Here is a 22,114-nt window from a genome sequence, read left to right on the forward strand (position 1 = left end):
ACCAATTTTTTTCACAGAACAGAAATTCCAAAAAATTTTGATTCAGAAATGGTGAAACAGTCCAAGTCAACATTTTCAATAGAAATGCAATGTTTTGACATTCCTGACTCAAAATGTTTCATTTAATTTTGTTGACCTGACTGGAAATGCATAGTTTTAGTCAGTTCAACATTAAACTGCGTTTTCTTACAGAGCCACATTGCCTCATGGGAATTCAGTTCAGGAGTCTGATGCCCTTGTTCTCAACTATGGACCAGGCTCTCTGGCTGGACTACATTTCCCATGATACAACTGCAGTAATGTGAGTCCCATGACAGACTACTCAGCTTGGTCAGAGAGGAGACAATGTTGCATCATGGGAAATATAGTCAGGGCAGGGAGTCCAATCCATGGGGGGTGGGGCAGAGTGGAGGCTGGAGGCAAACTCTGAGTCCCATAAGCCAATGCAGCAAAATAGGGAAATGCAGTTTAATTTTGAACTGACTCAGAATGAAACATTTCTGGTCAGTTTAATAAATGGAAATATTCCAACTGAGGTTGAACCAACCCTGAGCTCAATATTTTGATTTGGGTTCCAAAGGGAAGGGAAAAAATCAGAAATTCAGGAAAACTGAAATTTTCCTACCAAAAATATTTTTGCAGAAATTGCATTTCCTGTCAGAAAATCATTCTGACAGAAGATTCCTGATCAGACTTAATTCCATCCTATCTAACTGAAAACTGTGCAGGGTTAAGTGCTTGAGTATGCCCCAGGGAATAATCTTGTGTTAATAAGGGAGTGCACAGGAAGACCTAACGGGGCTTTTCCTTCTTCCCTTTCTGGGCTGGAGTTGTATCTCTGGCAGGAAGCAGGTAACTCCATTGTCCCGGGCGCAAAGCAGGAACTCTGCTGAGATGCTGAGCGTCACAGTCTGGGCCCTGCTTCTTCCTTGTGCCATGGGAGAAGTGAGCGGTGCCGCTCCTTTTGCTGCCACAGCCTACTTTGTCTCTCTGACCTAGCTCCAGTGCAGTGGCTGGTGCCTTGGGAGGGGTGGAGCCAAAGCGCTGCCCACCCCCTGCCTTCGCAGCCTGTCCATTCCCTGCATGGATGGGGGGAATGGCAGGCCAGTGGCAGCTACCTGCCCCACTGTCTAGGGCCTAGCAATTTGGGTGGCCTGTGCAGCGGAGTAAGGGGATTCCTTACTCCCCTGCAGCAGAACTCATACGTGAGTCCTCCATGGCAATTTTATGGATATCATCATATAATCACCGACTGCGTCATCTTACTGACCTTCTGAGCCACAAACCACTGCCAAGGATTTCATCCTGTAATTTAACAGAGTGCTGCAATCAGAATATACTGTGAAAATAACGTCTTCTACTCTGGCACAAGTATAGCAGACAAATATGTACAGAAAACAAAAATACACAGGGGCAAAAATTTCTGGTTTAAAATTGCATATGCATTTCCAGATGCGAGAAGCGTGTATATTTCATTGTGTCCCCATGCCTTGGAGTTTTTACTGTACTTTTATAATCTTCTTTTAAAACTGTTAAATAGATGCTGTAAATTAAATTTTGAATACGTTGTAAGGCCTGACAGTAAAAGACAAGTGTTACTTTTTAATGCAATTGTTAATATTATTTGTTTTCTCTCCACTAACACTTCATTGGATTTCAGCTTACATGTACAGACAGTAGCCGTGTAGTATTCTAATGCACAGTGCTTTGTACTTCATGTATTCAGTAAGTCTTTGATAAACAAGTGAACCCATCCTCAATATTTACACACTGGAACGCTACGGGCCCGTTTCCAAACAAACGTTAATTCATGTGGGTGACCAAAAAAGGGGCACAACTAATGAAGACACTACAAAAGTATACATGTGTGTGGAGGACCGGGAAGGAAAGTGCATGAGCCCTGATGCTGTGTTGAAAAGGACATCAACATAACAGTAAAGTATTGTGGGGCCATAAATTACTGGCTGTTGGCAATGCATTTTGTGTGGCTGAAATACCAGTTTTATCGACCACTGGTGATGTGCAGGGCACTAAAGGGTTATTGTATCTGGAGAAGTGGGCACATTAAGCCCACAGACTGGCTTTGTGAATAGTGACTAGTATCCCCTGGTTTATATGTACTCCTAACGGATTCCAGCTACTTGCTGGCTTAACTCAGTGTGCAGCATGCCAGGGCAGCCATTGCTTCTACTGGCCCTACATTTAGCAAGTCAGCTGGCTGAAGTGTGAGGCAAAAAGAGAATGCTCCCTGCTATGCTGCCCAGGACTAGATAACAGGCCAGTGGGAACAGCGTCATCTGCCCGGCAGAGAGGTTGAAATTCAATCACATATGCCAGCGAGCTAGACTGCAATTTCACTAGTCCCCCCTACCCCCCCAAGAACACCCCTCTGGAACTTGGATTTCAATGTTAATGAACACAGGGGCTGAAATTGTCATTTCTACCCATAGGCGGACATAGGGAATGGGAGGAAGGCTCCTTGCCTGCTCCCTCAACCCACTCACCTATGGAAACCCTATCAGAAATCAGTGAAATATCTTTCTTGGTTTTTGCTGTTCTAAGGATTCTCTCTTTATTATACTACTGTGATGAGATGACTCGTGGTATCTCCATAGGTACCCTGAACCTTCAGAATGGGGATTGTCTAGATTGCCAAGTCAAAAGGTCCAGATCTTCTCTAACCATTTGAATCCCAAGAATCCCGATATTCTTCACCATTAACAGATGCTCCAGAATTTCTGTTGTTTCTTCTAGGACTGTCAACACTATCTTCACATGTTGGCTAAATCATTTAGTCTCTGCCTAATTTATTTAATGTACTGGCTCTTTTACTTTCATTAATTGCTATGCAAAGCTCTGTAGTTCAAGTGCCCACCCAACCTGCTAACCTTTTCCAGCAAACTGAAAGTTCCGTTTTATGTTTTTCTGTATAAGCCACTGATATGTCATTGGTTTCGTGGCAAAGATAGCTGTGTGCCATGGTTCTCTCCAGTTTTAGGTTCCAGGTAGTGTTTGAAGACTGAAGCCTTGCAGAAGTTTGAGATGCATTTGTTTTAGGTTTGAAAAATTCAGGTTCCCCTACCCCATCCCTCGGCTACGCTGCATCCTTTCAGATTTTGAGTCTCCCTAAACTACTGATCCTCGGCAGCCACACACTCTGCATGGCTTCTCTTGTTGCCTTTCATTTGTTTACCTTTCAGTTCGTACATACTATAGGTTTTGGATCATTGCAAAATTGTTAAGTCTGTAGAGATTAGCCCCTGCAGCTGGAGCTATCCGACCTGTGAGTAGCAAGTTTGTTATTGACAAATGTCAGTAAGAAAGTGGAGTATGAGGAAACACGCACAAATCTACTTCAAAGCTAAAGATCAAATCTTTCCACTTTTGCAAGGTTTTTTGCTGCGCTACTGGAAAAAGTTTATTCAAGATGAATCACTGATAGAGGTGTGATTTTGTTAGTTACTCACTATACCCAGAAAGTAGACTATGGTAGGAAGTACACTAGTAGGCTATTATTCTTCTCTGCCAGTGACTAGAAATGAGTTTGGAAAACAATACAGAAGAGCAACGTGCAAGCCTTGTTTAGAGTCTGGGAGTTACAAAGGGAAGGAAACACTGAAAACTGCTTATCTGGATGCAAGTGGATTGATTTTCACAGTTAGGAACTTTGTGCGAGAGCATCACATTATGGTGTGCTGTTATTCCAGCCTGAAGGGTGCATGGATAGTCTGATGTGGCCAATTTGATTGATGTGGTATTAGGAGGCTGCCAATTTCATGTAAACCCATTATCAGAGGGATAAAAAAGCCTAATGGTGTCGTTCATATTTTTACATGCATTCCAAGATCTGGGCACTAATTCTTCGTACATTTTTTAAAATTAAAGATGAAACATAGCTCTCCTTCCAGAGTTCATAAGCCTACAACTAATAGCTCAGTACTGGGGGAGGGGTGAGGAATCAAGTTAGTCTTATTTGTTTTATTTGACCATTGAAGTGGCTGACAGTTTTCAAAGACAGCTGGTTTTCTAGTTATTATATCATCATGTGGCTTTTTCCTACTTGGCTTTTTGTTTCTAAAAAAACCTATTTTGGATCTGGCTGATACATTCTCATAGGTTGGAACACTTACACAATCTGCTTTTTCACGTACATTTCATAACCAAGGACAACATTGCATATGCTTCTGGGTAGGAGTGGCATTACGTTTGTACGGCCCCCTGCACAATGCGGCCTCTGGATGATACCATAATACAAAAACAAGGAGGTAAACAAACAACTGGCAACAGTACAACAGCTTGTAGAAGTTCACAGATTGAGCTCAACGTTATAGGCAGAACAAATAGAAGTTCTTTGAACTTTTCCTTTAAAATAGCAAAGCCCTAGGAAATAATATTAGAAATACCTTAAAGAACATTTACAGTCGCAGAGTCAAGAACGGAAATTTAGGAAATGCCAAGTTTACAGTTGCCTGGGCACCCTTCATCCTGCCCCCTTGTGCATATGATTATGATACAGTCTTTAATTACATGATCACATGCTCTTTTTTCCACAGGACACCTGCTCACTCAGTGTATGGCACAGGATGGGTGCACAACGGGGCAGAGCGAAGACTGCAGGGACAGCTGTAAATCTGGCACTTCCCTAACTTTACCGTCGGAATAAAAGTTCTTTTTATGTGATTTTTGTATCTAATTAGACATACGCTAACCTACCCACGTATAAAGCAGGGGATGTCTGGAATATGACAGGAGGCCTAGGATGCTTTCAGACAGCGGGTTTGATGCATAAACTGAAAATGCAGCTCAGATATTAATAACAGTCCCCATTCTGAAGGAGATATGAGCGTTTCATAACAAGAGCGGCACCTGGGATACATCCCCATTCTGTCAGCTTGCTAACCCATCTTTGACGAAGCCAGCAGCTAGGTGAATGAATACACACTGAACCATTCCTCTCTCTGATGGGGCTGTTGTGAATATCATTAATTTGCTGGCTAACAAAAATGGAGGGTTCAGTGCAGGGGATGAGGCACTGTACTCTGCCCAGCTTGCCAAGGAAAAGAAAGATAAGAGGTCTAAATTTAAGCCCAACAGGCCTTGCCAGCGCCCCATTAAATTAGCTCTCCCTGTTGTGAGTCAAAATAAACTAGTGCTTCTACGGTGCTTGCTGTCCATGACAACCTTTGGGCTACATTAATCTCCAGCCCCAGTGGTCAGACTCAGAGCTGAATTTTTGCTCATGAAAGTGATAAGGTAAGTTGTTGAAATTCAGCTGAACTGCTCCTGGGCTTCTCAGCCTTCCCCAGACACATGAAAATTGGCTGCAGAGAGGAAGTTTCTGTCTTTACTTGAGCAGTTCATCCACTCCCGGTGGACAGAGACATGGGCTGAAGTCCAGGGCAGAATGTTGACTTTGGGAGCGTTTACCCTATTTGCTCTTTCCTCATTAGCAGCATGCTGAAGTAATGCCAAAAAAAAAAAAAATTATGAAGATACTAATTTGGATAGCTAGGAAGGGGAGAAATAGTTTTTTCTAGCTGACGTTGTTTGAGTCCAGCCTATGTTTTTATGCAATCCACCAGTGGGGATGAGAGAGACCAATGGGCAGGGGAGAGCTAGTAAAGGGTTAATGCAGAAAGGTGTCCTAATCTTAAAAAACATGGAACTGAAACCTTATAACAATCCTTCAGGGGACAGAGAAGAACAAATCAACTGTAAGGTGCACACTATAAGGCAGGCTGTTCTTTCTTTCTCCAGCCACTATGCTACAAAAAAAGAGAGAAACCTTCTTACCTCAAGGAGTACATTTTACCCTTATGGGGCTCCTATACACCCATGAGAAACCAACTGTACTTGGTGGTGGTAGTCATCTTAGATCACCTATGTGGGCTTGGGACTACTGCTGATTTCAAATGAGAGCCCTCCTCAGCACCCTCTGTGGTAGGAATGTAGCATGGCAGTTTCCCCCTGAGGCAGGGGAAGGTGCACTGAGTTTGGTTGTGTGTTGTTTTCTTTGGTTTGCCTGTTGTCTTTGTCTTCCCAGGGTGGCAGGTGTCACCAGCCCCTTCCTTCCGGTGAGGTGAGGCCAAGACGCAAATTGCTTTTAACAGCGAAAACAAGCAAGCAAACAAAAATAAGATGTATAGAAAAGTTTAAAAACCCCAACCCTGTGGGAAACACCTCCTGAAGAGGTGGAGGGAGCTGATTAGCTCCACCTCTTTTGGTTTCAGCCAAAGAACTATAAAGCTGGTCTCGAGCAGCTGGGCAAATCAGTTATCCTGAGCTTCAGGTCAAGTGAGTGTTGTCTATTAAAGCGAGGCCTTTGGAAGGGAAGCTCTGGAGTTTTATCGGTATTTAAACATCTGAAGATGCAGATAGGTGCCTCACTGGATTTTCAGAAGCGCCTCGGCATCGAACTTTTAGTTGTTTATAATAGCAGTTAGGAGAGTAGGCACTTTTGAAAATCCCACTGGACACCTATCTGCAGCGGCAGACACCTAAATACCTCTAAAAATGTAGATGGATATCTCCTGAACGGGTTATTTTTGCTTACAAACACACATATGCATACTTAAAATAAACATGCCATATTTTTGGAGGCAAGTTTATTTCTGCCCTTTCTTCTTACTGAATGAAATGGGTTTTTTTGGTTTCATTTTTACCAGACTCTTCCTTTTTAAAATGATTTTTTAATTAATCACTTTCTGTTGTAATTCTGTAGCCTGACTTTAAGTCATGAAGGCAGAGATGCAAAATGAGGACAGAATATAAATAGAGAACTGTGCTTCTGAACTACCTACTGTGAAAGACGCAGACAGAGCAGTCACAAAAATAAGTTCAAAGAGTCCCTAGGTTACACAAAACACACGGTCTGTGGGGAAATGTCAGTTAGAAACGAGCAGCAGCAAACAGCTTTGTTTTCCCATTGTTGTGGCTTCGTTCGGTGACGATGACACATAAAGATTAAGTGAAGCAGCATGAGCTCCAGTGGTTTATCGCTGCTATTGTCATCGGCGGTAACGAAAGGGGATGTGTGGGTGTCACCTGCAAAAAGAGGTTCTGTTTCCAAAAGGAAAGTATCAGTATCAAAGATCAGTGAAGACTAAATGGTCTTGTTTAATTCATACAATTTCCTTCCCTTCGCTGACCTACGGCACTGAATTTAGTCCCTGGATTTCCCTAGCTTTACCCTACTGGGAGAGAGAGACTTAAGCAACATCCAGTGCCTAGGACAACTGCAGAGTGTCAAGGTCATTTGTAAATCTCCAGAATGTGTTGGCTCCCACAACATGGAATTTGATTTTTCTTCACCTTTCTCCCCCTTCACTCCTGCTCATCTATGAGGATTTGCAGCAAGAAAAGCTATTTCCAGTGCAATCAATTTATAGAAAAAACATTCTGTTCAGACTGTTATTCACATACTTAGCAGGGAATGGAAGCAACGGGTCAATGCACTACAGCACAAGGCCTTACTGATGGTTATGAATCCTCAGAGATGTATTTCTTGTGTGGGAGGGAGTCTTTATATATGTACACACACTTACAATTTGCTTTCTGCATAAATACGATAAGAAACAAAGGTTCCTATAAATAGTTTAAGAAGGATTTTTAAAAAATGTTTACTATTTAGGAAATTATTCTCTTTTTACCTTTTCAGGTCTCAGGTACCTTTCCATATATGTTTAAGTTTTATAACATATTTTAAATTAATTAGGACTACGGGCCTGGACTTAAATGAAGCCAAAATATTTGCTGTCCAAGAACCAGATTTGAATAGTATGGGTACATATGGATCTCAGAATTCGGAGCATGGACCTGTCACATTTAGGAGAACTCAGGAATAGCATTTGCCTACTCTGAGCACCGATGATAGGTTCTTTACTTACGTATTTGCACGTGCGCGCACCCATGGAGTTGTGGGCCTTCTCGCTGCCTTCCACAGGGTTAGCGTATGCATATGAGGGAGAAGAGAAACCCTTGTTAATTCACCATCTTGGATTCCAAACATTAGCCACAATGTGTACATTTGGTCTCAAATGCCACAAAATTCATGACGTTTGACTTACCTTTACTGTTTATTTCTGCTAGGTTGCCACCAACTTTTGAGACTCGAGAAGTACCAGATTGAAAAACAGTGAATTTATAGTGTCAGTATTTTAAAAGAGGATTCCTCCTGTCCCCCCTCCCCAATTTGCCGAACTCTCTGTACCCCTGTTTTGAGGCATATTAACAATAGTTTCCCTTTTATCCTTAGCAAAATGGAAATGCTGGTGTCAATTTCTTTTTTATTGCAGCTTAGGGGAAGGAATTTCCTGTGGTTCATTTAGAACCATCAAATGATTCATCCTGATGATGAAACAAGGATTACTTTTGTGGTCCTCTTGATCCCCAGGTTTAGACCCAGCAAACATAGTGCCTCAATAATCCCTTTCACCCAAGCCGATTATCTGGATTTCACCTTCCAGACAATGAAGTTTTCTTTAAAAGCTCACCATCACCACCCCTTTTCCTGGGTGGCTGCACATAACACTCTTGTTCAATACTCACCAAGAACCTGCTCCTGCAATGGTTTCTACAAATGTGTGACTTCACGGAATGGAAGGAATCCCATTGGAGTTGATGGATTTACTCCCAGGAGAAAAGCGACACCTGTGCATAAGTCTTTGTAGGGCTGCGGGCGACGTTTCCGTAGAGCAGCAGCCGTGTTAGTCTGTATCCACAAAAAGAAAAGGAGGGCTTGTAGTGAGCTGTAGCTCATGAAAGCTTATGCTCAAATAAATTTGTTAGTCTCTAAGGTGCCACAAATACTCCTTTTCCGTTTCTGTACAGCGTTTTTCTCCTTCATGTAAATGTTGGGTTGCTCATCTAGGTCAATGAGCAATCAGCACAACCAAGCACAACACAACACAACACAACACAAGCAATCGGCACAAACGAGCAATCAGCACAAATCAAAATATCAGAGCCAAACAGCCACAAACAGTCTGGATCTGGATCTGGATTGCATGGCGTGAGCCTATATCTCTGCTCTCAAATCCTCAGTAACATTGTCAGATCAGAGCCTTATGGTTAGATTGCTCCAGGACTGGCTGCGTGTTCTTCCTAGAAACCAAACAACTCCTTTCTAGTGTTAGTATCTGTCTTGCAAGTAGCTCAACTGCAAAAAATAGTGAGGCACAAGAGAGAGGGAAAGGAAGTATGGCGGGACCATCAGGCCTAACTCTCTGGAGGGAGACTGGGGCTTGGAATTGGAGCAGGGACTCTGCAAGAAAAGGGGCCCCAAAGAGCTGCCTACGTGACTCATGGTCACTGTGAACACTGATTTGGGTGACATCTCTTAAGTTATCCTTCCTCTTTCCCCTCAGATCAGTGAGCCCATTGCAGTCTGTTCAGACTGGACTCTTTAATAATTATTTGTAGAAGAGCAGCACCTAGAACGTGCTTCAGCCCAGCTTAGCACCCCGTGCTATACATATACATAGTAAGAGCCTGACTCTATCCCTGTCCCAAAGAGCTTGTTGCACACACAGACAAGACCGACAAAGGGTGGAAGGGGAAAGAGAGAGGAAGTGACTCACCCAGGGTCACAGGGCAGGACAACGGGAGGGAATAAAATCCAGGCCGCTCAAGACCTAGTCCAGTGCCCCATCTACTAGATCACACTGCTTCAATGCTCCTCAGGGGTGAGCTATGCGCCACAAGGAAAAGGGACAGATCTGTGGCCTGATCCTGGCAAGCCCACTCAGCACACTACTGCTGTTTCCCTTCCTTTGCCATAGCTCACAGCTTGAGGATGGTCTTCCGAGATGGCCCCTACAGAACTTCAGTGCTGCCTTCCTGCTCTATGTTCTCCTCATTTCGCCCCATGCACAGCGTTACCACCTGGATTATTGCAGAGATTGTTTTTTTTCCCCCTTTTAAATGTACTTTTGTGACAGTCACGAAGGCACCGATGGACTAGGCCTTGTTTGTGGGTTCTTGAGGGCCCTTGGAGGATGAGACATGAAAAGCTGTTCCAGGCTTGGAGCAATGGGATGTTAACACACATGCAAATTATAGCAGGTAACACAAGTGGCCGTGGGGGGCAGGGGGAGGGAAGCCAAAGAAAATCATCTCCCCTTTGACTCCCACAGAATAATTCATAACAGAATTCATTTGTGTTCCTGGGGGTAGGTCTTGTGATAATATTCATTGCACTTGATCCACAGCTACACAGACGTACGGTTCTCTGTCATTCATTAGACAACTCTGGGTTGCCATAAGAGTTGGCACCCCGGCAGCATGTCTTAATTTATAAATGAGACTACACACATGGGCTCCAGTGGGAGTGAAAAAGTTAGTGGGCAAGTGAGCGGGCATTGTGGTGTCTTCTGTTCTGGGAGAGTGGTAAAGTGCAGACAATGGAAATTCAAAGGTCTGAGTCAGAATGTGTCTGTGCCCCAGGGCCTGGAACATGCCAAGACTGGCTGTCCCTAGTACCTGTTGGGGAAGGATCGGGAAGATGCTTCCTGAAAAAGAGCAGGGACGGCAGGGAAAGAGACGTGGCTGGCTTAGGAGCTGAAGAACTGAATATATTAACCTGTTTTAGTCCTCATGTGCAGTGTGTGTATGCACACAGGTGAACAGTGAGTGTGTCCCTGTGTGTATGCTCACTGTCTGTGCCCTGGGGAACTCAACCTGGAAGTATTTGCATACCAAAAAGAATGCCATGATTGAGTGAAATTTTCAAAATCACCGATTTCTTGCAAATATATACACTGGATATTGACCAACAAACCCAGAAGATCCCAATGCCATCGTCGAGAATGAGCACTACCTCCTCTGTTACTGTACACACAGTCACTATTCTCACCTAGCTTAGTACCTGGCCCTATGCAACTTGTACCACTGAGTAGTTTTCTCATTACCGGCCTGATCCAAAAGCCCATTAAAGTAAATGGAAAGACTTATCGGAGTAGGGGTATGGAACAGCTTCCATATGAGGAGAGATTAATAAGACTGGGACTTTTCAGCTTGGAAAAGAGATGACTAAGGGGGGATATGATTGAGGTCTATAAAATCATGACTGGTGTGGAGAAAGTAAGTAAATAAATTTACTCCTTCTCATAACACAAGAACCAGGGGTCACCAAATGAAATGAATAGGCAGCAGGTTTAAAACAAACAAAAGAAAGTATTTCTTCACACAACGCACAGTCTGTGGAACTCACTGCCAGAGGATGTTGTGAAGGCCAAGACTCTAACAGGGTTCAAAAAAGAGCTACATAAATCCATGGAGGATACGTCCACCAGTGACTATTAGCAAGGATGGGCAGGGATGGTGTTCATTCCCTCTGGGGCAACTGGCATTGGCCACTGTTGGAAGACAGGATACTGGGCTAGATGGACCTTTGGTCTGACCCAGTGTGGCCGCTCTTATGTTCTTATAGTGGACAGGGCACTGGACTGAGAGTCAGCAAACTTGGGTTTTATTCCTAGCTCTGCCACTGAACTTCTGTGTGACCTTGGGCAAGTCTCTTCACCTCTCTGTTTCTCTTCCCATCTGTCTCATTTATTTAGATGGTCAGGTCTTTGGGGTAGGGACTGTCTCTTACTCTGTGTTTATACAGCACCTAGCACAGTAAGATCCCAGCCTCTAGGGGCCTCTAGGAACTACTACCATACAAACAAGAATTTAATTGGCTTTGGATCAGGCTGTCTCTCCCTTTCAAAACTAGCATCAGTTTTATTCCTGCACTGAGAACCCATGCAATGAAAACGTATGGTCGGAACATGCACTTGTGTTATTGCAGCAGATGCGATGGAAACACAAAAATCTTTGAGTGCCTCTCTGTGCTATTTTTACTTCCCTTTTGGTGGGCCTCTTATTTACCACTTAAAACACATCTGGCCTTAACTGCTTTAGTCTCACGACAGCTTATTTTAACTTTGTTACTTTATTTTCATTGCTACACTAGGCAGCCTCAAAGAAAAGCCAAAAGAGCAATCTGAGCGGAGCATTATGTAACCCATGCACCTCATGTCAAGCCCTGGAAACCACAAGTAAATCCCCTCTCACTGAATTCGTCCAGTGCAGCAGCATTCTAGACTGCCTCTAGCAGAGGGGCAAAGTTCATCAAAGCCGTTGCCCAGAGCACATTTGCAGCATCAGTAATTTAGGGGGGAGAGGGATTCTAGGGGGTGATTTAATGGTCCAAACATATGTGCCATACAACAGTCAAATGTATCTTCAAGTCAAGAGGGAACAGTGCTATTGATTCATCATAAACCAATACTTTGCCAGCTGCCGAATATGGGGAAAATCCTGCTCCCGACTGTGTAAGGCTCACAGCCCTGAAAAGCAGCAGAATGACATGGTCTCCTCTGAGGCAACCCATGGAGGAACTGCAAGCTTGCAGATGCTCTCTTGGCGTGCTGCAGGAATAGCTGGGTTTGCCTATTCTCAGTCAGTGGTGCCCCCCACAGCAACAGGGAATTGGCCAGAAAGAGGCAGAGCATAGTCGCTAGAATGTCTGTGAACTGAGTGGCCCTATACATAATTCATATGTATGGACAATATATAAAAACAGACCTATGATCTCACTCTAAATGATCCCCAAATTTCTCCCTATTTACTTTTTAAGCTACAATACCCAGCCAGCCATCAGAGTCTATGAGGACTTTAGCCTCAATGGTATGTTTTCCCCATTTCTCTTGGCTTTTCTAAGTGCAAGGGCTCCACCCTGAACAAATAATAAAGGATGTTCTCAGCAACTGCCGATCTGAGTGGGACAAGCCTAGCCGTGCCTAACGGAACAATCATGCGTGAGGAGACACGTTATTCCAGTGTTTCAGTCAGCCCTCCCATCACTATCCTCTGCAGGCTCCGTCGTGGAGGCCCACAACAGTGAGGTTTTCCACATAAAGCCAGCGGGGTTGATGTAGCCACACGGATCAATGGTCCATGTGGAGTAGTCTCCTGTTTCCTGGAAGCTTCAAAGGGAGGCATAAAACCTCCACCATGCACTTAACTGTGCAGGACTCCAGCATGGATGAAATGATTCCCTCTCCTCAGCTAGTGATCACCTTTTGTTCTTCAGCAGGAGGCATACCATGTAGCTCTTAGAATTAGCGTAACTGCAGATTCTAATTTTAACCCAATAAATTATTATTAGCAGTAAATATGCATATTATGGTGGCACCCAATGACTCAAGGGGGATTGGGGCCCCATTGTGCCAGGCACTGGACAGACACAGAAAGTGACAGTCCCTGCTCTGAAGGGCTTCCAGTCTAAAAGATGGACAGACGAAGGGTAGGGGATGGGGAAATGACACAGAAGCACATGAGCTCGGGGAAGAATTGGCATGGCTTTGACTTCAGCCAATAGGAGCAGAAGCCACCAAAGCAGGGACTGCTGCATTATGGCAGGGAGCGGGGGCATGATGGGGGGCCTCCACCTCTTTCCCCAGTACTCCTTGGATGCAGAGATGCTCAGGGGGAGACCCACCCACTCTCTGGGAGCACTAGGATGTATCCAGGTGGTGCTTTCCCTCCCCACCCTCTTGTGGCCTTGCGGGGGGATGCTGCAGAGAGGAGTCAGCCAGAGAGTCCAGGTGGTAGGAGCAGAAGCAGCCAAAGCAGGGAGCTGTGACCAGTCAGAGAACTTTCCACAGTTTTGACTGGACGTCCCCTGCCCTGCGCTGATTGGCTGTGTGCTTCTACTCCCTGCCCCCCTCCCCAAGTCACTTCACCTCTGCTTCACTTCACACCTGCTCCTCTTCTCCCCTGCCCTGGCCCTCACCCCCCCTTTCCTTCCCTTTTCTTTCCATTTAACTGATTTCCTCGTAAGGAAACTCTCCACACCACACCCCCCCCCCGCCACCCAAAATGATAGAATAAGCTGCTATTTGCTGCCACCCATTGTTCACTCTGCTGGTGTGTTCTATCCCTTCCCCCTGCCTTGGGGGTGGGACTGTTTGCTGTTCTGTGTTTGTAGCACAGTGGGGCCCTATTTTTGATTGGCCCTTAGGCACAACTGTAATAAAGATGATTAATAATAATAATTGTATGTATTGTGGGATTGTTTTTTTTAATTGGGGGTAAAGAATAAGAAAGCAGGGAATGAATGTGTGTAGAAAATGTCTAATCCCTTTATTGATTCTCACTGAGCTCACTGATTTTTCAGCCAAGTCAAAGTTTAACTTGAAATCCATAGGACGAGGGGCCCAATCCATCTCTCAGCATATGTATACAGTACAAGTGCTATGGAGGCAAAGCTGCAGCCAAGACACTGTAGTGTAGACAATACAGTATGGAAGGGGTTTTTGTATCCCTGTAGTAAATCCACCCCCTAGAGAGGTGCTAGCTAGGTCGATGGAAGAATTCTTCCATCATGTTTACAGTGGGGTTGACCTAATTGTATCACACAGAGTGTGAAATTTTTCACAGCCGTCAGACAATAGCTAGGCTGACCTAAACTTCAGGTGTAGACCAGGCCTCAGTTACACCACTGTAAAACTGGAATAACTCCCAACATCTGTGGAGTTATTTAGGATTTACAGTGGTGTAAATAAGTGCAAAATTTAGACTTTAGGTTACATGTTTTTCCATAGTAATTATTTTTTCCCTCCATCTCTAGCATTCTGTAGAAGAATTCCTCAAGCTTTTGGTTAATTGGTTAGACATTCTCCCATAGGCACGTCCATTAACTTCTTCACTGCTTCATTGTTTCACTTCTGGAATTTTTTTTTCATATTGAGCAGTCATTTGTGAGCAAAGACAACAGACCTGTACTTAAAGATGGCAATAGTTTCTGGGTTGCTGTGAGATTTTCAGGAAAGTCATCTGTGGCTTAGAGGTTGTTAAACTAGTTTCTAGGCGTAATGTAAAAACTCCAGGCTTAAGCTGTTGGTTGATACAGCAAGTGCCAGGAAATCTGAGGGCAAACATTTGGAAAAGAATCAAAGCAGCTGAGTGCTGAAATAAACCTGTTTCCCTTCCTTGCCTCCTGCTCCTCAGCTAAATTGTATGTAGAGGTAAATAGATAACTGTTAATAGATCTGCACCACTGTCGCAGAAGGGGAAATTTGATTGAATTTTCCTTTCTTCACAAGCCAGGCTGAATTCGAAAGAATTGCAGGAGTGTGACTGAAGGGCAGTATTTAGGTCTGTGTTCCCATCATGTCCTACAAGGAACTTAATTTTAGGATTGTATTGACTTCATTCAGCAGTGCCCATGGCCTATCTGTTGGCCACAATGAGTGATTCTTCTTAATAGAGTGTTCTGATAGTAACAGTCCCCTTTGTTGCAGGCTGCACTGGGGAATAATGAATCTTAATGGTATTGTGTTCTGTAGTCTCTAACTCATGTTGTTATCCATTGTCTCATAACCAGAACCCATCCGTAGAAGAGGCTGCTGCTTAATTAGCTTCTATTTTCAGTGATAGGGAACCTTGCCAATAGACTCTTGTTAATTCAGTATCAGATATGTTGTCTCAGTGATGCTCAGTTATTCAAAAATCTTTTATTTCAAATTACTTCCCCTCTTTGGAGCAACCATGGAGAGGAACACATCTTTCTTTTAGCACATCAGTATCCACACACATACCGTGCTCTCAAATATTTTCAACAGTATAAGGAGATCAGCTGCTGTGATGCTGAGTTAAAACAGAAGGTATAATGCCCTGTGCTCTGCATTTGCAAGGGTTGATATCGCAAAAAGAAGAGTCTGAAAAATATCAAGTAGCAGTGTTTACACCTCGATGAAAGTAATGTGGTCTCACTAATTGGGTTATAAAATATAAATCACAGAGCCTGACAAACAATTCCCTTCTTCTCCAGTCCAAATTCTCTACTAAGAAAGTGAGCAATCCACTTGATGTAGAGCAGTGGTTTTCAAACTTTTTAGGCTGTATACCCCTTTCCAAATAATGTAATCTACTGCATACCCCATCTGAAATAGGGTCATCATATGCCTATGATTAGATTGCCAAGTCTTACTAAATAAAAATGTGTTGTCCACCATTATGACAGCTCACGTACCCGTAGGTGTACACATACCTCAGTTGGACAACCACTCGATGTAGAGCATTCTTTGGTATGTGGTGAAGATGAAGTCCCAAAACACACTAACCTCTGAGTGAAATAAACCACATGGCCCATCAGTACCCATTTGGCTACTGTATGCGCCCTGAGACAATATAAAACTGCTAACAGAGAGTGGAAAGATACATATAGAGCATCTGTGTCTGAAGAATAAACTTCATTTACAGCAGAGGAAAAAATACACTCTTCAAGGGATCAGATACTGTGAAGCAACAAAACATGAATCAATATGGACTTCTGATTCCCAACTGACAAGCAACTGAAAGTGATTTAAATAAGACAGGTTTCAGAGTAGCAGCCGTGTTAGTCTGTATCCGCAAAAAGAAAAGGAGTACTTGTGGCACCTTAGAGACTAACAAATTTATTGGAGCGTAAGCTTCCGTGAGCTACAGCTCAGTTCATGCATCCGATGAAGTGATCTGTAGCTCACGAAAGCTTATGCTGTAATAAATTTGTTAGTCTCTAAGGTGCCACAAGTCCTCCTTTTCTTTTTTTAAATAAGACAGGCACCAATCAGAGTCAAGCTTACCAACAGAAACCATTGCACCATACAAAGAGCTAAAGGGATAGATCTGGGCACAGCACCTAAATAATTAAGTAAGTCATCAGGACATTGACTCTGTTAAAAGCTAGTGAGTTTCCTGATGTACTCTGAGAGAGGCCCAGCTGGGGCTTAAATGCTGGATCATCCTGTATTTCCCTGCTGAATAGAGAAAATCATTTGCAGAAGCTCTTATTTAAGAAGTCTTTAAGAGCACAGTCTGAAGTCACTTAATTTTAGTGGAGGGCCTGATTCTGGACCTCCATCACATGAAAATGAGGAGGGGAAGAAAGGAGGGACGTAAATTATGATAGAAGGCAAATGGAAGTTTCTGCGTTATTTTAAAGCTAAAGTGGAAACCCACACGCATGTACGGGCTGTTTGAATTTTTTAGTGTATTATTGTAGCATATGATGAGTTAACCTGGCAGTACCAGGGAGTTCCAGTGCGGCAGAACCTCACTACAGAGCTGTTAGTGATGTATGGTTAAGGCCCTACCAAATTCATGGCCATGAAAAACGCATCACAGACTGTGAAATCTGGTCTCCTCCTGTGAAATCTGATCTTCTGTGTGCTTTTACCCTATACTATAAAGATTTCACAGGGGAGACCAGTGTTTCTCAAACTGGGGGTCCTGCAGGGGGGTAGCAAGGTTATTTTGGGGGGGTTGAAGTATTGCCACCCTTACTTCTGCATAGCCTGGGTGGCTGGAGAGCGGCGGCTGCTGGCCGGGTGCCCAGCTCTGAAGGCAGCGCCCCGCCAGGAGCAGCGCAGAAGTAAGGATGGCAATACCGTACCAGGCCGCCCTTACTTCTGCACTGCTGCTGGCAGGGCGCTGCCTTCAGAGCTGGGCTCCCGGCCAGCCGCCGCCGCTCTCCCGCCACCCAGCGCTGAAGGCAGCCACCAGCAGCAGTGCAGAAGTGAGGGTAGCAGCACCACAATTCCCCCTACAATAACCTTGCTTTTTGGGTCAGGACCCCTACAACTAAACACCATGAAATTTCAGATTTAAAGAGCTGAAATCATGAAATTTATGATTTTTAAAATCCAATTGACCAAAATGGACCGTGAATTTTAGTAGGGCCCTATGTATGGTGAAACATTAAACGTCTGGTGCTCAGTGATTATTTAAACATGGGCCTTTTTTTAAAAGAAAAAGAGTGATAGAGGATGAAGCAGGCTTTCACATTGGATAGGGAGGGGGGAAAAGACTTTTCCTCTTTTGGGAATTTTGTTTCTCAGAAGGTGCATGTTCCCGTATCTCTGTCCTCTGGTGAACAGTTAAGTAACATCCTGGCTGGGAAAATCAGAGATTTGCTGTGACAAAAATGATGAAGTTATTTATTTATTTGTGTTACCATAGCACCTACAAGCCCTAGTCATGGACCAGGATCCAATGGCAAAGAGCTCTCAATGAAAATACAAAGGGCCAGATCCTCAAAAGTTTTTAGGCAACTAACTTCTTTTGAAATCAATGGTGCCTAAATAGCTTTGAGGATCTGGGCTAAAAAGGCTAAAGAAAACATTGTGGGACATGGCACACTCTCTGGGCTCTCCCATTTCCTCATGTTATAGCTCTCTTCTAAACCTGGGCCTCTTGTTCCTATAAACTTTTTCCCCAAAAAACATCAGTGTGCTCTTAGTTGCTGCTTTGTCCATCCCACTCTCTTCCTGCACTCTCTTGTTGGTTAGTGGTTGGCTGTTTAGAAATCCATAGTCCTTTTGTTATCAACCAACAACGACCATATACCTATCCACTTCTGCATTGTCCCGTTCACATTGTATAGTCACCCAGGCTGCCCTGGTGTGTCTGCTACGTCTGCTACTGTAGATTTACATTGATATATTCAGACATATTTCAGCATATAGGAATTGCTTTTGAAAATATCAATAATTAAGCATGTCATGCTATCTCCATCTAAGGTGACTGAAGTACCACACTAATGGGTACACGATAGATACAGAGAGCTGCCAGAAGAAGAACTTCCTCCTGTCACCTTACACTTGGTTCATCCCTGTCTCTCCTGCTAGGGCTGAGTGGTCCATATGAGATCTTACAGCTCCTTGGCTTAAACCCACTTCATGGCCCCTACTGGCCTCATCTCTAACGTTGGGCTGAAACCCAAAAATGACTTGGGCATGGACAAGAGAAACATCACTGCTGACCCCGTCCTGTAAAGGGGCAGGGGTTTCTCTTGTTAGCTAAGGAGCAGAGACTAGAAGTGCCTTCCCCCAGCAACTAACATGGTGACTGGACAGCTCCTGCCCCCAAAGATCAGAGTGATGATGGGGCCTTTCCCCCCTCATCAGAGGGTCTCTAAGAGGAAGCTCCTATCTACTGTCATTCAGAACTATGAGTTTGGAAATTTAGCTATCAGGACAAGGGCTCATCACAGGTGTAAGATTTTGGTTGACTTGCATAGAGCCAGATTGGCAGAGATGAAAAGGCTGGATGGAGCAGGCCTATTCACCTGCCCCTTTCCAATCAAGTAATTCCCTCTACTAAATTCATCCTGTCTCCATGACATCAAAAGAGAACATATTTTTTTAACAACAAAAATGACTTGCCCACATCAGTGACTAGCTACATTTATTGTCATTTAAATTGTTTTTATCTAGAAGTTGATTTTTAAAAGTGTCTGAACCTGGACAGAAACTATTTTGGATGTTCAAATGCCAAACTAACAAGCGACGAAGAGATTGTAACATGGAGAAGCCCCTGAATGGGTAACTTGCACAGTTCAGCCAAGATGTATTTTGGAATGGGTTGGGCTAGTCAGTCCCCAGAATAAGATTTTTATAATGGAAATGCTAGCTGACTCATAACCATAGCAGCACATCTGCTCTGTTATAGTGGTTGTGTAATTGTTTAATGCAGTTTTTAACTCCGCCTATCAACCAGCGCTGTGGGCACTTTCACAGCATAAAAACATGCAATTATCCAAACAAATCAAAATGCTAATGACCTTTCTTGAAGGGCAGATACAGCCCCAGTATGCATTACACGATCTCCTTAAAACACCCACCACAAGCCAATTTAAAACAAAGGGCAGGGGGACAGACCCCACTCTGGTGTAAATCAAAATAGCTCCACTGATGAACTGGTGCTGCTCCCGGATTTACACCACTGACATCAGAGAACTGAGCTGATGTACTCCACGGAACTGTGCTGATTTACAGCAGCTGAGGATCTGCTCCATAATATTTAGAACATTTTCTTCCTAGCCCAAAATGGAGTGCCTCCAAACTCTAGCCCCAAGTCCCAGATACACCCAAACATCTCCCCCAGCCAGCTCAGGAAAAGCCTGGCAGAACATGTGGCTTTTGAAGCCTGCTTCTGAAGGCCACCAATGCTGGTCTGGCAAGCCAAGGCAGAAAGCAAGTCTAGCAGCTAAGGGGTCCACAGCAAGAATGCCTTGTCACCACTGGTCTCCCACAGGACTTAGATGGCCTACAGATGTTACATAAACAGAGATGCATCTGAGAAATAGCCAGGACCCAAACCATTTAGCCTGCTTCAGTGGGCAGTGAATCAGATCCTTAGTGTTTTACAGGACAAAATCAACATAAACGACCCAGGAAATCAGCTGACAGTGCTACGCTTGAGGCACCCAGTATAATATGTTCTCTGTGGGTAACATTGCTCATCTGGTGCTAACCATGCTGCACTAACTACAATACCCAGATGAGTTTAAGGTGTTGGCCCAGTAATCTAGTCTCAGGGTGGGAAGGGCAAAGATAAAACTTGTACTTACTCCCTTGACTCAGTCAATAGATTATAAATGCAACATTTGCATTGCCTCAGGAAACTAAGTAGGATTCTGACTATAGAAATGGTACCTAAGTGCAAAACTGAGATCCAGAATCCAAAATCTCAACATTGTCTGGCTCCATGGGTTTGGTTGGTCTGTTATAGACATGGAATCCAACTGGAAAATGTGGAGAATGCCTTTACTTTGTTCAGAGTAGGGGTTCTGGTCTGGTCAGTTGCTAATTTCAGTTGCTAATTTTGGTAGTGCAGAAATGTTTGGAGGGGGGGAAAAAAGTCAAAATATACCAGATTTTGCTCTGGTGACCTTTTAAATACAGAAATAAAAGGCTCAGGCAACATGACATTTGGTTGAAAGGCAGAAACTATTGTATTGCTGATGTACTTTTGGTTATGAAATGTTAAAAGGACAAACCCTCTTAGAATTATAAAACAAACGGAGCTTCTGCACCTGGGCAGCCTGTGCGGTGTAGGGTGATTCAGAAAAAAAATGCTTCAAGAATTAAGCGTGGCCTCTATTAAGAATACTGGCAATGCAAATATCCAAAATACTATCCTGAATTTTCACCATTGTCCTGTGAGACCTCACATTGCCTTCCGAATGAAATGAGAACCGTCGTCTTTTTAAATTGCTCCCTGCTTGCACCAATGTCCATGATCTTTTGACTTCTTCAATAATTGTAAGTCACTCTACACAAGGCAGGTTGATTTACGTGGAAGGGAGCTTTTTTGTTTTTGTTTTGAATTCCCCAGATCAATTTTTTTTTCTTGAAACCTCATATTCTTCTGCAGCATAACTGGACAAAAACTTTAGGCTGCGTTCTTGAACAGAAACATCAGACTAGTGGAAATGAAATAAGAAATGTAATTTGTAGTCACAGAGATGAAGTTTTTCTCCTCAAAGATTTCAGTTTGGTAAAATCAATATACTTCAGAAAACTCTGGATATATTTGGGGTTCATAGGAAGAAAAACTCTGGATTTTCATGAATTTCCTTGACCGTCCAAAACTGGTATAAAGGCATTACACATAACTTCCACTCTTTGTCCTTTTAATAAGTGGTGATGAGCCACTGGCCACCAGCCCATCCTTGCATCCTGGTGGCATGGTCTCACCACATCCAGCAACTCATCTCCCCCACCCTTCCATGCTCTTGTCCTTCAAGGATCAGTAGAACTGGGTTCTTCTCTCCTTCTCTCCAAGCTGTGATGATCTAGGGATACCTCTGTAGGACTTCTGAATGCTGAGTGAGATTGTGAATCCTGTGTATCTATATCAGGTTGCAAACTCCATTCTGAATGTGCAGCCTTTTGCCTTCTCTCTGGTCTGTCTGTTTGCTTTTGTGTTGGCTTGAGGTTTCAGAGGGTGGTGGCAAACATAACAGGAGAGTTGTTGCAGTTCAGTGCTTTGACTATTGAATGTAATTGCTCTACAAAAAGGATGGGCTCCCAACCCAGGGGAACTGGATTAGCCCGAGGGAAGCCACCTTAGCAACAGTCACCTGGCAGGAGTTTGTGTGCATGTGGGAAAGCTGACAAGGGCATGACGCCTGATGCATGGGGCTGGAGGTTTTAAAAGAGCAGAAGCTGGTCTGTTCAGGAGTCATTTTCTTCCGTCCATGAGGGAGAGACCAGGCACCATGTGATAGTCCGCATGCAGAGGACACTGATGGTCCTGACTTCCTAAGGATTCCCAAGGAAGGGGTGAGATAGAAAGGGAT

At 43.8% G+C, this 22,114-nt stretch overlaps 1 protein-coding gene across 2 annotated transcripts in view; it reads right to left on the reverse strand.

Moving 5' to 3' along the window:
- Window positions 1-22,114, reverse strand: part of RAPH1 (Ras association (RalGDS/AF-6) and pleckstrin homology domains 1) — a 536,692-nt gene that overhangs the window by 258,677 nt on the left and 255,901 nt on the right. Inside the window, exons 2-4 of one of the 2 annotated variants that reach the window (XM_074967964.1) lie at window positions 8,548-8,710; window positions 8,067-8,108; window positions 7,887-7,933 (exon numbers count right to left, since the gene is read on the reverse strand). In XM_074967964.1, coding sequence (XP_074824065.1) covers window positions 7,887-7,910 — 24 coding nt within the window. In that variant the 5' untranslated portion in view covers window positions 7,911-7,933; window positions 8,067-8,108; window positions 8,548-8,710. The remainder of the gene's footprint in view (window positions 1-7,886; window positions 7,934-8,066; window positions 8,109-8,547; window positions 8,711-22,114) is intronic. The other variant, XM_074967968.1, reaches the window with a different exon arrangement.

Source organism: Natator depressus, chromosome 11, assembly GCF_965152275.1.
Source record: "Natator depressus isolate rNatDep1 chromosome 11, rNatDep2.hap1, whole genome shotgun sequence".
Taxonomy (NCBI): domain Eukaryota; kingdom Metazoa; phylum Chordata; order Testudines; family Cheloniidae; genus Natator; species Natator depressus.